The following is a 12,206-nucleotide window of genomic DNA, read 5'->3' as shown; positions in this document are numbered from 1 at the left end:
GAGAAAAGGGCTCCGGTTCCAGCCTGCCAAGGACTTGCTGAGCAACTGAGGCAAGCAGCTTGGCCTCTCTGGGCAACATTCAAGAAAGTGCTGTCAAATGCCAGGCACAATTATTCCTACTTAATTCTTTGAGCCTCAGTGTACTCGTCTATAAAATGGGGTCAGATCTGATTTTCCCTTCTCTGGAAACTGAGGTGAGGTTGAGAGGTGGAAAACGTATATAGAACAAGCTGTAACACATGCCAGGCACAGAAGAAACCATCAGAATTAGTCACCTGTCTTAGCACTGCTTTCTTAGTATCCTAGTCAGCCGTGGAATGCTCGAGCTCTGAAGTCAGAATTCCACCTTGTTCCTTTGCTGTCTGACCATGACTAAGTCATTGAACTTGTGATTGGTAAAGTGAGTGTAAGTAAAAACAGTGGTGGTGTATGGATTAAATGAGCTAGCACAGGTGAATAGGTGGGTGTGGCTTACTGTCAGCGCCTGACAAAGTGGACACCCACTTTCAAGACGAAGAGACTTCAAGTCCTACAGCCTTTCTGCTTTGGGGAAGCTGCTCAGGGCTATCAGCTAGGCCCATGTATCCCTCACTGTGAATGGCTATAACTCCACAGCCCATCTGTCAAGTTTTGTCCCAACAGGACAATGCTCGTGCAATTTTAGTTCCTTTTGGCCAAGATGGAAGGGCACGATGCCAGGGTAGCTGACCACCTTGAAAGTTAGTGGCCAGGGGAGCCGGGTCAGAGGTCTGAACTCAGCTATCAATGAGCCACAGAGAGTGGGCAGCACTTTCTAAGACATGCACGCAACCTGAGGTGAGGTTTCTCACCACAGACTTGGAACTATGTCCCCATCTCTTCCCAGCTTCCCAGTGAGCTGCCTCATTGCTTGCTGGTTCCCCTTCCCTTCACCCGCAGGGAGGTGCTCAGGGCAGGAGGGACTTGGGTGGGGTGGGGACAGGGCTGCAGGAACCATCTGAGTCTGAGAGGAGAAACTTATACTTCCTGCTTTGGCCAAAGGAGCCCCTGGAGGATGCTGTAAAAGTGGAATTCTACAAAGACACACACATCTGGCCAGTACATAGGCTGGAGAGTGGTGGAAGAGACATCTGTGTGGAGGACAGATGGCCAGAGAAATCCTGGTGCCAGGCCAGAGTGTGGGCGGTGACACGCCCCCTCTGAGAATGAGGTCTGCCTGAATGGGGATGTTTTCTGGCAGGGTCCTGGCTGTGGTCACCACTTCTTTCTGGGGGTCTCTAGCTAAACCCTAACCTTGCCAGAGACTACTCCCAATGCTCCTAAACTACTTTCAAAGCTGCCAATACTTCCCTTTCCCATGCAAGCCTCCAAGGACATCCAAAATAAGAGGAAGGCACTGAAGAATGGGGAAGAGGGAAGAGGAGAACAGAATGGAACCTTCTTTCCATCCAGTCTAACCACATCCCCAAGCCCTAGGTTTTTTTGTTTGTTTGTTTTGTTTCTTCCTTGAGACAGGGTCTCACTTTGTAGCCCAAACTGGCCTTGAACTCAAGATCCTCCTACCTCCACCTCCTGAGTTCCAGCACTGGTTTTACTTGATTCTTCTCATCCTCCAAATGCCCCAGAATTGTGGTCCCCAAAGTACCCTTGCCATCATGGGATAAAATGCAGCCCAAAGTTTCAGACAAAGAACCAGGATGTTTAGGCAGAGACGGGGTGAAGGCAGACACTCAGTGGTCCAGGCCTAGGCTGAAATTCTCAAGGAAATGGGGTTCCAGGACTGGGCCCTGACTTACCCTTGTGATTGCGAGAGGCTGAGTGGGATGCTGAATGACAACCCAGCATCCTCACCTTTCTCCTTCCTGTGTCCATGGACTCTAGTCCCCATTTTTTCCCTATTCTAAATGGGTCAAGATACTTCCAGGATTTAAAGCCTCCCTCCCACCCCCCATACCAAGTCTTGTGCAAAAGGTAAAACAAAAGAACAGGCTAAAGAGAAGGCAAGGTAGAGTGGGCAGAGTCCAGTTCTTCCCTTGGCCCTGCCCTGGTGGCATGAAGCCCTTACTGCCCAAGACCTCACTTTTTCTCAGGTAGAAAGTGGCCCCGCAACTGTGGGTCACCAGCTCCAGCCTTCCCAGCAAACAGTAGCCACTGGCCTGTTCTAGAACCAGAAAGGGGTCTAGGTGTGTCCCCAAAGAGAGCTAGGTGTGTCTACCTAGAAGTCACCATCGAGACCTGTGCTGCCAGGTACCCCTAGCAAAGCCCCAAGAGTTCTGGCCAGGAGCACAGCCAGCCCAAGTGACTTGGAAAGGACACTTCCCATCCCCCATCCTTTCCTTTCCTGTTAGAAACTTCACAGCCTAAAGGACCAATCCCAAGTATGACTTTGTCAGTCCCCATAAGGAGAGCCCCAAGTACACAGCAGTACCTAAGGTTGCTGCAACTCGCTTCCCCATGACGGTTCATCTCTGGCTTTACCCACAGCCTTCGTGGCCTCTCTGCTGCTTACAGGACAGGAACCTGTTCATGACCCCTGTCCTGACTGGCCTATCCAACCACATGTCCTGCCATCCTCACATGTCTCTCACACTGTGGGTCTCCTTGGCATGACATGCTGGCCTGTACCTCTCTCTACTACACAGCTTCTGCAGACTGGCCACGCTTCTAGAACTGTGTTTACTGGCCTGTGTTAACAGTGTTTTGTTCGTGTGTCTGTCTCCCTGCAAAAGCCTTAGGAGAAATAGCTGTGCCTTGATAGTCCCCCTGTCCGCCACGGTGTCTGACATACAGCTGGACACCCTTAGTCCACACTTCCCAACCTATGTTTCTGGGAGTCACAGTCATGTGACTGAATCCCTACTCCTCTGAACTTCTAAGCAGGGGTGAGGTCCACCTCCCCAGGCACAACCTATAAAATCTCCATTCTCTTCTCCACTGCCAGCTGGGTACAAAAATCCTTACAGGATGGGGTCATCGGGTGGGAGCATCTGAACCTCTGAGTGGTTGACTGGGGCCAAGCCCTACAGTGACTTATTTTGGTCTGGGATGTGAGCAGAAAACAAACATTTCTTGTGTTAAGCCACTGAAAGTTTGTTATACAGCAGTTTGTCCTGACTAATGCAAAGCAGTTCAATCAAGGTCTCCTGAACCAAATTCAAAGAAGGAAGACAAAACAAAATATAGAGCCCTCCTCAGAATGCTACTCTTAGATCCGGATGAACCGGTCCGGGCATTCCCTACAGGACTGAACTTTTTGCACAAGGCAAACCAACTCTCCCCAGTTCCTGCCAGCCTTCTCTACCAAATCCACAAACAGTATGCAGAATGCCCAGCTCCCAGAGGGCTGAGGAGAGTGGGGTCACTGTGCCAGATGACCTTCAAAAGGTCATAGGTGAATGAGCCACAACTTGACATCCTGGTCCCACAAATTTGCAGAAAGCACACAGAGACACAAAGTTGAATTGTAGGGAGGAGCCTCTTCCTCACACTGGTGTCAACACCCAACACATGACCATTCAGGCTCACCACTTCTCCAAACAAACCTGTGCCGCCCATGGGCAGCTTCTGGGGTGGATGGAACTGTATTCCTCATACAGAGCCCAAATTCATCAGGTCAAATGCCCATATGGTCCAAAGATCACACTTGGATAGAAGGAAGAAAAAGAAATGAATAGAGAAGCCAGGCACAGTGGTATATGCCTGTAATCCCAGCTCGGGAGGTGGAGGATGGCAAATCTCCACATGCACAAAAAAAGAGTGACTTCCATTTTATCTTTCCCATAATCTATTCTATACCTTCACTATTCAAGGTGCAATCCTGAGACCAGCAGTATAGACATCAGCTGAGAGTTTGGTGGAAATGCAAAACCCTAAGCCCCCTTTGGCATCAGAATGTGTATTTTGACAAGAGCGCTAAGTAGCTGGTGAGCCCGAGAAGTTTGATAAGCCCCCACTGTTCTTTGCCACAATGACTCCATCTGATCTTTAACAAATAAAACTCCATACCAAAGCCGGGCAACCAGGGAGGAGCAGGAAGGAGCTAAGCAAAACTTGCCTTTGTAGTGTGGGAGGGAGGTGCAGACTTCTCACCATCCCTTATACTCCATGCTAGCTCACCAGCATTCATTATTCATTCAACAAAGACTTCTCTAGCACCCACCGTGTGGCAGGCACCAGAAAACAGAATCTATGCAGCAGGCAGGACCCTGTACGAAAGCTCACATTGTAGGGAGAAGATGGGGAAGCCACAGCAAACAAGTTAATAAATGACTGATAAGATGACAAACTGACAAGTGACTTGAAGACAAGAGGCGGAGGGTGTCTGAGGATGTGATCAAGAAAGGTGTCATTGAAAGGTGCCACATGAGCTGAAGTCTGAGTGCCCAGGAGTCAGCTGCTTGCAGATCTGGGGAAAAGGAGTCCCGGGGAAGAAGGGACAGCAATAGCAAAAGCCCTGAGGCGGCACTGTGGTTGGTGTCCCAGGAACAGAGCTAAGCAAGTACAGAGCAAGCCAAGGGAGTTGAATCAGGAAGGGCAAACGGGGCTGATCACACAGGGCCTGGGGACAGAGGCTGTAAAGAGAGCTGTTATAAGTGGGCAGGGTATGGTATGATCTGACCTGTATTTGAAAAGGATCACTTTGATTGGCAGGAAGTCTGGATTATAGACGAAGTGTAAGCGAGAGTGGGGAGGTCCCTGGGGAGGCACCTAAGTTGCCCAGGCAGGAGGTGCCAGGCTGGGCAAGGTGTGAGCCCTGCAGCTCTGGACTTGTTTTGAGGGAGCTCTGAGAAGAGGAGCTGACTTGGGTTGGAGACTAAACAGGACTGGGTACATTTATGGTGGTCCCAACTGGGCTTGAATCCCCTTTGGCAACGAGGTGCTGCTAACAGCTGTCGCTGAAAGCCTGGGAACTGGTCTGATGACTTCAAAAGTACCACTGAGGCTAATTATTCATCATCATTTAGCCCACAGAAGTCTTCTGTCACTTCTCTCTGGAATCTCCTTCAGCCAAGGGCTTCCCAGTGTCTCTTTGCAATGGAGGAAGGGGACGACAAGGTGGAGCCCAAATGGAAAAGGAGAAATGCCACAGTGAAAATAAAACTAGGGCAGAGTTGCCAGGGGAAGCCTTGTAAAGTAGCCCACGCAATGAGGCAAGCCACCTGCTGGCCACGCCTTCCCAACTTGGCTGCAGGCTCCCGGAGGAAACATGACTCCTGCCAGGGATCTGGGATATACCACAGGAAAAATTCCCACGCAGAGATGGGTGTCTTCCAGCCCACCCTGGAGCCCAGCTGCAGGTCAGTCCCCCAGGTGGCCTCCCTGCCCTGCAGCTGACCCAATGATGGGGGAAGGTGCCCTCCTAGGATGAAGTGCGGAAGGAGGTGGAAGTACAGAAGGCTCAGCTGCTCCAGGATTGCTGGGCACCTGGAAACAGGCCTGGCTCCAGGCCTCATGCCCATTGCCTCAGGGACCTTGATCTCAGAGCAGGCACAAGGCAGTCCTGCCTCCCCTCTTTCACTCAAGCGGAGTTCCCCACCTGGACTCCAGAGCCCAGCCCTTCCCTAGACCCACCTCAAAGTACACCTGCTCAGTAGAAACTCCCAGCACCACACCCCCCTCCGTGCAAAGACAGAAGGCAGGGACTTTAGCATTCAGCAGACACCTCCATCAGCACCCAAACGATATCTGAAGCAGGTGTGGCAATTTATTACATATTATTATGTAATAAATATGTAATAAATTATTTTATATTATTTTCTGAAGGACTGAAAACGTGGTTTTTTTTTTGAGACAGCATCATCTCACCATGCAGCTCGAGTGAGACTGAAAATCCACCTATAAGTCAACTCAGACTCTGTTTCTGCCCCCGCAGCCCCTCCCCATCACAGTGACTTGCCCCTTGCAGCTACTCAACAGATGTGGTCCGGTGCTTACTCTCCCATCCCCCTGTGGTCGATGGCAAAGGCAGGAACCAGGGAAAGCTGCCACTCACTTGGAGGAGACAGTCAGAAAGGCAAAGCCCTGCCCAACTTGTTTCAGAAGCTACTTGACCCAGATGGCTGATAGCTGCTAGGTATTCTGAGGCCAGATTGACTATACAAGAGCCATCTCTTTGCTGGGCTATTTCTAGGAGGCACAGCAATGGAGGAGGCGTAGCCCTAGAGGAACAGCTAGCATGGGGTGGGAAGGGACTAGTCAATGGAACAGACACATGACAGCTGGGGGACTCTGGCTGGCCAGAAAAGGGGAAGGAGGAGGACAGGCCACTGTTAGCCCCCCTGCACTCACAAGGACCTGGGCACAGCATGGCAAAGAAAGACAAGGAGTAGTCCCTCTCCTCTGGGGCAGGAGGAGCCAAAGTTGGCCATCATGGAGTCCCATGGGGAGTGGGAGGATAGTAGTCTTTTCCCAATATGCACCCAAAACAGATAACACAGTGGATGGAATCTGCATGTTTGGGTCCTCCACAGGATTTTCTTAAAACTTTGGCACTTTGGCCAAGTCTCTTTGCCTTGGTCCCATCCCCACTGCTCTGTGGGATGGAGGGAAGGCTGGGCATCCCATGCGTGCACCCACACACAGAGGGGTTCCCTCTACCCTACCCCTGGGGATTCCTCCTGAGATCCTGAGAATCTCAGGACAAAACACAGCTATCTCCTTGAGGAGAGAGACAGGCCAGCCTTCACAAAGATGTCTTCAGGAGACACAGTGAGAAGAATGGCCATATTGACACATGCTGAGCTACCTCTGCAAACATCTCCCCATCAGTCCAGACAGCTGCATGCTTCCTGTTTGGGGTTTTTTTTTTTTTTTTAAAGTATATCTGAATGTGGTCCATTTAGCCTCAGGGCTCTCCCCACTGCCCAGGCTTAGCCTCTTCTCCAGCTTTCCAGCCAGCACTGAGCTCAGAACTCCAGTGAGGATGAACTGGCCACTTTGTTCTGCCGGGCACCAGATAAAGGTTTCCTAGTTAGCAGATGGAGCCAAGCCCTAGCTTGTTTGAGGCCTGTCTCCTGGCCAACCCCAGAACATTCATTTATTACTACACTGAGGAGGTACTCAAGACCCTTTTGTGGCTGGGCAGACACTTCACATGGGGAACCTGGAACTATTTCCTTCTCCAGATGGTCCAGAGATCACACACACGACCCCACAATAGCAATGCTTTCTGGCTGCTCCAGGCACAGAGGTGAAGGTTTCCTGTGCTTTGTCTCCTGAAAGTCTCACAGTCACTCTCCAAGGCAGGTTCTGCAGTGGTAGCCATTTTGCTGATGAGACAGTGGGGACTCCTGGAGGTTAGGTAATTGCAGGGTCACACTGCTGGTAAAAAGTGGTGCCAAGGTCTAAACCCAAGTAAATCTTTCTGATGACACTGCCTGAGCTTCTGTCACTTCAGATACTCTTCCATTCAGGACGTTGGGGATCTGGCACAAGGAATTGGGCAGGCCCTTTCGGAGAGCCTAACGTCATCCAACTGTAGAGGTCTGCGTGGGAGATCTCAAGTCTTCTTTTTTTCCCTGGCTCCGGCTCAGCTGAGGCCATAAAAGAAGCAGCTGCAGTTCTCCAACAATCCCTACAATGGTCTGATCTGAACAAGCATCTCTGAGACCCCGCGATGAAGACCCTAAAAGTACCTGGGAGCTGAGGTCCAGTCCATGTTTCCCAGTCACACTGGTGGCAGAAGGCCCCCCAGAGGGATGAACAAACCGTCTTACCTTAGAAAAGCCCACAACTCTGACTCCATAATCCACCCGGCTGTCCCTACACAGCCTAGTTCCCCAAGAATCAAAGAAAAACCAACTGTTGCCATTGGGGAAGTGGGAAGAACAGGATGTCAAGACCTCCAGGCCCTGGACTAGGAGCTGACTAGGAGCTGCCTGCACAAGATGGATGGGATGCCACAGCACAAAGGCCCCATGGGGGAGGTCTACACCAGGGATCCTCATCTGGGAACACCCATTCTACTCTGAGCTGGTTCATTCCCAGCTGGCAGTTCCCACACAGGCCAGGGCTGTCAGCCTGGCTCTTTCCCTTGGGGTCCTCAGCACCAAGCATGATGCCAGGCACTTACTGGCACTCCTCTGGAGATGACTCCCTCTGGCAGGAAGGAAATGACTTGATTACAGCTGAAATTTCAGAGGAGAGAGAAAGAGAGAGAGAGAGAGAAAGGAAAGAAAAGAAAACACTCACCTGGCCACCACCAAAGATCTTCTTTCCCTTCATTCTCCAGTTTGGAGGGGACAGTCTCCCTACACACTGCTCAGCCAAGTTTCCTGTTGGTTCTCCAAAGACAGGTAGATGGGGGCCCAGTGGGGACACAGCTGAGTTTCCTAGGTTGGCCCTTTGGGCCTAGGACCAAAGGAGGAGGGAGGTGGCTGAGGCAGAAACTGCATTCCAAGACCTTCCTGACGTGACACCCAAACACACCCTGGCATGACACCTTACACTGGGAGAACAAGGTGTACAGCTCTGAGCTGTCACAGGTGGTGTGCACTGACTCAGATGCTGCCCCTGGCAGAGCTGGGGTTTATTGTTCAGCAAGAGGGAGGCGGAGGTAGTGGGCAGGCAGTATGGACTGAGTTCCGGGCAGTAGCAGAGGCTGTGAGGGAGCTGCAGGGAGCTTTCCGGGAGCTAGCTGCACAGGCAACTTCTCTCCAGGGTCAGGGGATGGTTCCCAGCCCTCCACCAGGAATTCCCAGTGATGCAGCAGGAGTTCCTGCCCTCCTTGCCCATAATAAAAAACCTTCTGGGTTGGGGCTACAATCACCATTGGCATGAACCAGAGGGTGGAGCACCTGAGTTCCAATTCTGCAGTCACTTGCTGGCCCCATGAGTTTGGACAAGTCACTTCTACTCTGGGGTTATCTATCAAATAAGGGAAAGGAGCTACAGCAGAGGGAAGCCAGTCAGTTTCCTCTCAGAGACATCGCCAGCTGATAGTGAATCCCTGTAGATATCTGGTTTTGTTTCTTAGAAAGCGTCTGAGATCAAGTCTGCACTCATAATTGATTAACTATGTCTGCCATGGCACATCAATGGATGATGTCTGTTGTGAAAGTGTTGGAACATGGCGACAATGGCACCAGATACTTGTTATCCTGGTAAATGATCTCTAAGGGCCTGTGGTTGTAAAACTCATAATTCTATCCTGTTCCCCAGTAGACACGTTTAAGAGCAGTTTTGTGAAAAGCATGTGACTTTCATATTGTGATATTTGCACATAGCTGATTTCTTCCAAGAGAGACATTTTCTCAGCCCTGCAGGACTGGGGCACAAGCACTTCCCACCCCAGTGCTCACATGCAGAAGATTTCACCCAGAAGTTTAGAACTAACAAACACCTGGAGGACACTTCAGCTTCTCTTATGAATTTCCCCAGTCCACGAAGAAGCTTCCCCATGGTGCAAAAATCTCAGCCTGACCCCCGAAAGGGACCAAAGGGACAACAAAAGGTGGGATGGCTTCTGACTTCCCAGCACACACCCAGGAAGCTGATCTGACATGGCCTTACGTCCACTAGACGCAGGATCAGGCTGGACTTCCTGGGCTCAGGAGGCAGGGCTTAGATCAATTGTAGACAGGTACTGAACAAGGAAGCTCACAGGTCTGTATGCAAAAGCCTGATTTCTACACACACCTGCAGTATGGGAAGAACCCCACAACTCTAGGCTGCTCAGAGAGTCAGACAATCTCCTCTGTGCTCTCTGTACCCAGAGGCTCTGCTGGAAAGTTCCTCCCCCCAGCACAGGGGTCTTAGAGCCCAAGATCATCCCTCTGGGTCTTATTTCCTTTTATGCACAGATGTGCATGCAAGAACTCTCCTGATACTTGTCCCTTCTGCCTCACCCCCTCCCTCAACCTCTCTCCATCTGTTCCGAGTGAGTCCTGTGTCGCTCTGGACCTGAGAGGCCTCACCTGCACAAGGGTCTTCTGAAACCCTTGACATTTGAAACTGCACAAGTTGTAAACTCCATATGCTCGCTGGGGAGAAAATGAACTCAATTCTTCCCAAGGTCTGCAACCCAACAACCAGATAACTCCAGGATGCAAACTCAGTGGTGAGCTGCCTTCCCATACAGATCTACTTCCGGGACCAGCTCACCTAGGCCCTCCCTTCCATCATTCCCTTGGGCAGGACAGGGCATGGGCAACAATGCAGGAAAGAGCTGGAGTTCACCCTTGGGTCCCAGGGGTGAGAGGAAAAGGGGGCGGCTAAAGCAAGAGCCAGCTCCCAGCGGGGAGGGAGGGCAGCCAGTGACAGAATTCTCAGGAGCCAAGGGAGGCCTCCACATAGCTCCCCAGAATATCTTGGTGTTCCATCAGGAATCTGAAAGATGCCTCTTTTGCTGGGTTGGCAGTTACACTTTGGAGGTGAAAAGCATTTATCTAAAAGCCCTGAGCACTTCCCTCTGCCTCTCCAGCCTGGAGGCAGCCCTGGAGGAGTCATGTGATAAAAGTGAAGTCTTTGTCAATAGGAAAGGCAGAAACCTCTGTCTCCAGATGGAGTTGGGAACGTCCAGCTATTTCCACTCTTAGTGAAATTTCTGAGGGTAGAACTGTCTAGTATCTCTGCACCAGTCACTTTAAATGAATCATCTCATTTCATTCTTTTTATTATCCTATGAGGCAGATATTTTTATTGACCCCATTATAAGGATGAGAAAACTGAGGCACAGAGAGGTTAAATAACTCATACAGTCAAAGAGTTGGAGCTGATCTGTGCTCCATCACCATGTGACTCACTCTCAGAACTCAAGAGTTGCCACCAAAGGGCTTTCTTGCTTTAATATGTAGGGCCAGGATTTTAGGCAATATTTGAATACAAGGTTCCAGTTTGACAAAATAATTTGGACAGGTCCCTGTAATGAGATCTAACCAGTGACAGTCCACAGAAATGATCTAGAATGATGGGTCCAGAAAAAAATGAGGTAACGTGATTTTAACAATTATTGTCATTACCTTTCTCTTGCTAGATACAGAGTTTTTGGTTTTGGTTTTTAGTACCGAGGCTTGAGCCCCTGTGCATGCTAGCACAAGGCAAGCACTTTACCACCACTTGAGCTAAGCCCCCAGCTTTGCGGCTTTATTTTGTTTTTGAGATAGGGTCTCACTAACTTTGCCTGGGCTGGCCTTGAACCTGAGAGCCTCCTGCCTCTGCCTCCTGAGTAACTGGGATTGCGGCATGTGTCACCATGCCCAGCTAGAAATGTTCGTGATGTCTATTTTTTAAAACCTGTGTTTTCTGTCCTATTTTACTATAATGAGCAAGAGAGACATTTCATTTTAGATTCCTCACTTTCCCTACTGTCCCCATACTAAATAATTATTAAATATGAATGTTACAAAGAGGAGTGAACTCCTCTTTTTTTAAAAAAAAGTATAACATTACAGGCGAGCTTAAATTTCCCCTTTGATCAAGCCTCTCCCTGCTATTGATGTCTCTAACCCCCACCTAGACGTAACTCTATTACCAATCTGGAGTGCATCCTTCTAGATCTTTTAAAAATACTAACAAGCACATGCTGTATATGTGCTGGCAGAAGACACAGTTTCTTGTTGTGGTGGTTTGTGTAATTGCTCTCATACTGTAAACACTGTTTAGAAACAGTTTCACTGGCATTTCTTGGCCTTCCATCCAAGGCAGTCCATCCAAGGAATGGCGAGCAATCTCGTTTGCTTTTACTGTTGCACAAAGTGGCATGCCCACACCACCATTTACTTAGCAACCCCCTATGGACTACCACTTAACTTGTTTCCCGTGCCTTTCAGGGACTATGACTGACCTTAGTTAAGGCCAGCGTTCTCTGTCCAGGGTGTATAAGCAATCACAATGGCCCAGAGCTGACCTCACTGCCAGGGCTGGATCTATCATGCCAGCATGAAGGGGGCTGAAACTCCATGAAATCCTTGGCACAAAGTTATTCTTGGAACGTGGCAAGTTACCTCCAGGCTTTTATCCCCTTGCCTCTCTTCTAGGGTCAGCCATCTCAAGTTCCCAGAGCTATTAAAAGGCAGAACACCTGCAGGATAGAGCTGCCCATCTGCTTTCCTGCTCTAGGATTGATTCCCGGCACATTTCAGGACCCCACCTAGTTTAACCTCAGTTGAGTTCCACTCTGGACATTAAACCAAATTAAAGATCATATAAATTTCATGAACAATTAACACAGTTCCCTTTTTTTGGTGGTACCGGGATTTGAACTCAGGGTCTTGCACTTACTAGGTAGG

The 12,206-nt window shown here is 49.9% G+C and overlaps 1 protein-coding gene across 6 annotated transcripts in view; it reads right to left on the bottom strand.

Annotated features, from left to right (window-relative positions):
* The window catches only part of Sh3pxd2a (SH3 and PX domains 2A), a 213,285-nt gene that overhangs the window by 149,725 nt on the left and 51,354 nt on the right, over positions 1-12,206 (bottom strand). For 3 of the 6 annotated variants that reach the window (XM_074078377.1, XM_074078375.1, XM_074078376.1), the window contains exon 3: positions 8,170-8,328. The exons of the other annotated variants lie outside the window; for them this stretch is intronic. In XM_074078377.1, the coding sequence (XP_073934478.1) occupies positions 8,170-8,328 (159 nt within the window). The remainder of the gene's footprint in view (positions 1-8,169; positions 8,329-12,206) is intronic. 6 annotated transcript variants of the gene reach the window in all.

This window comes from Castor canadensis, chromosome 7, assembly GCF_047511655.1.
Source record: "Castor canadensis chromosome 7, mCasCan1.hap1v2, whole genome shotgun sequence".
Classification (NCBI taxonomy): Eukaryota; Metazoa; Chordata; class Mammalia; order Rodentia; family Castoridae; genus Castor; species Castor canadensis.
The sequence above is the reverse complement of the archived record's forward strand: the minus strand, read 5'-3'. Positions and strand labels throughout refer to the sequence as shown.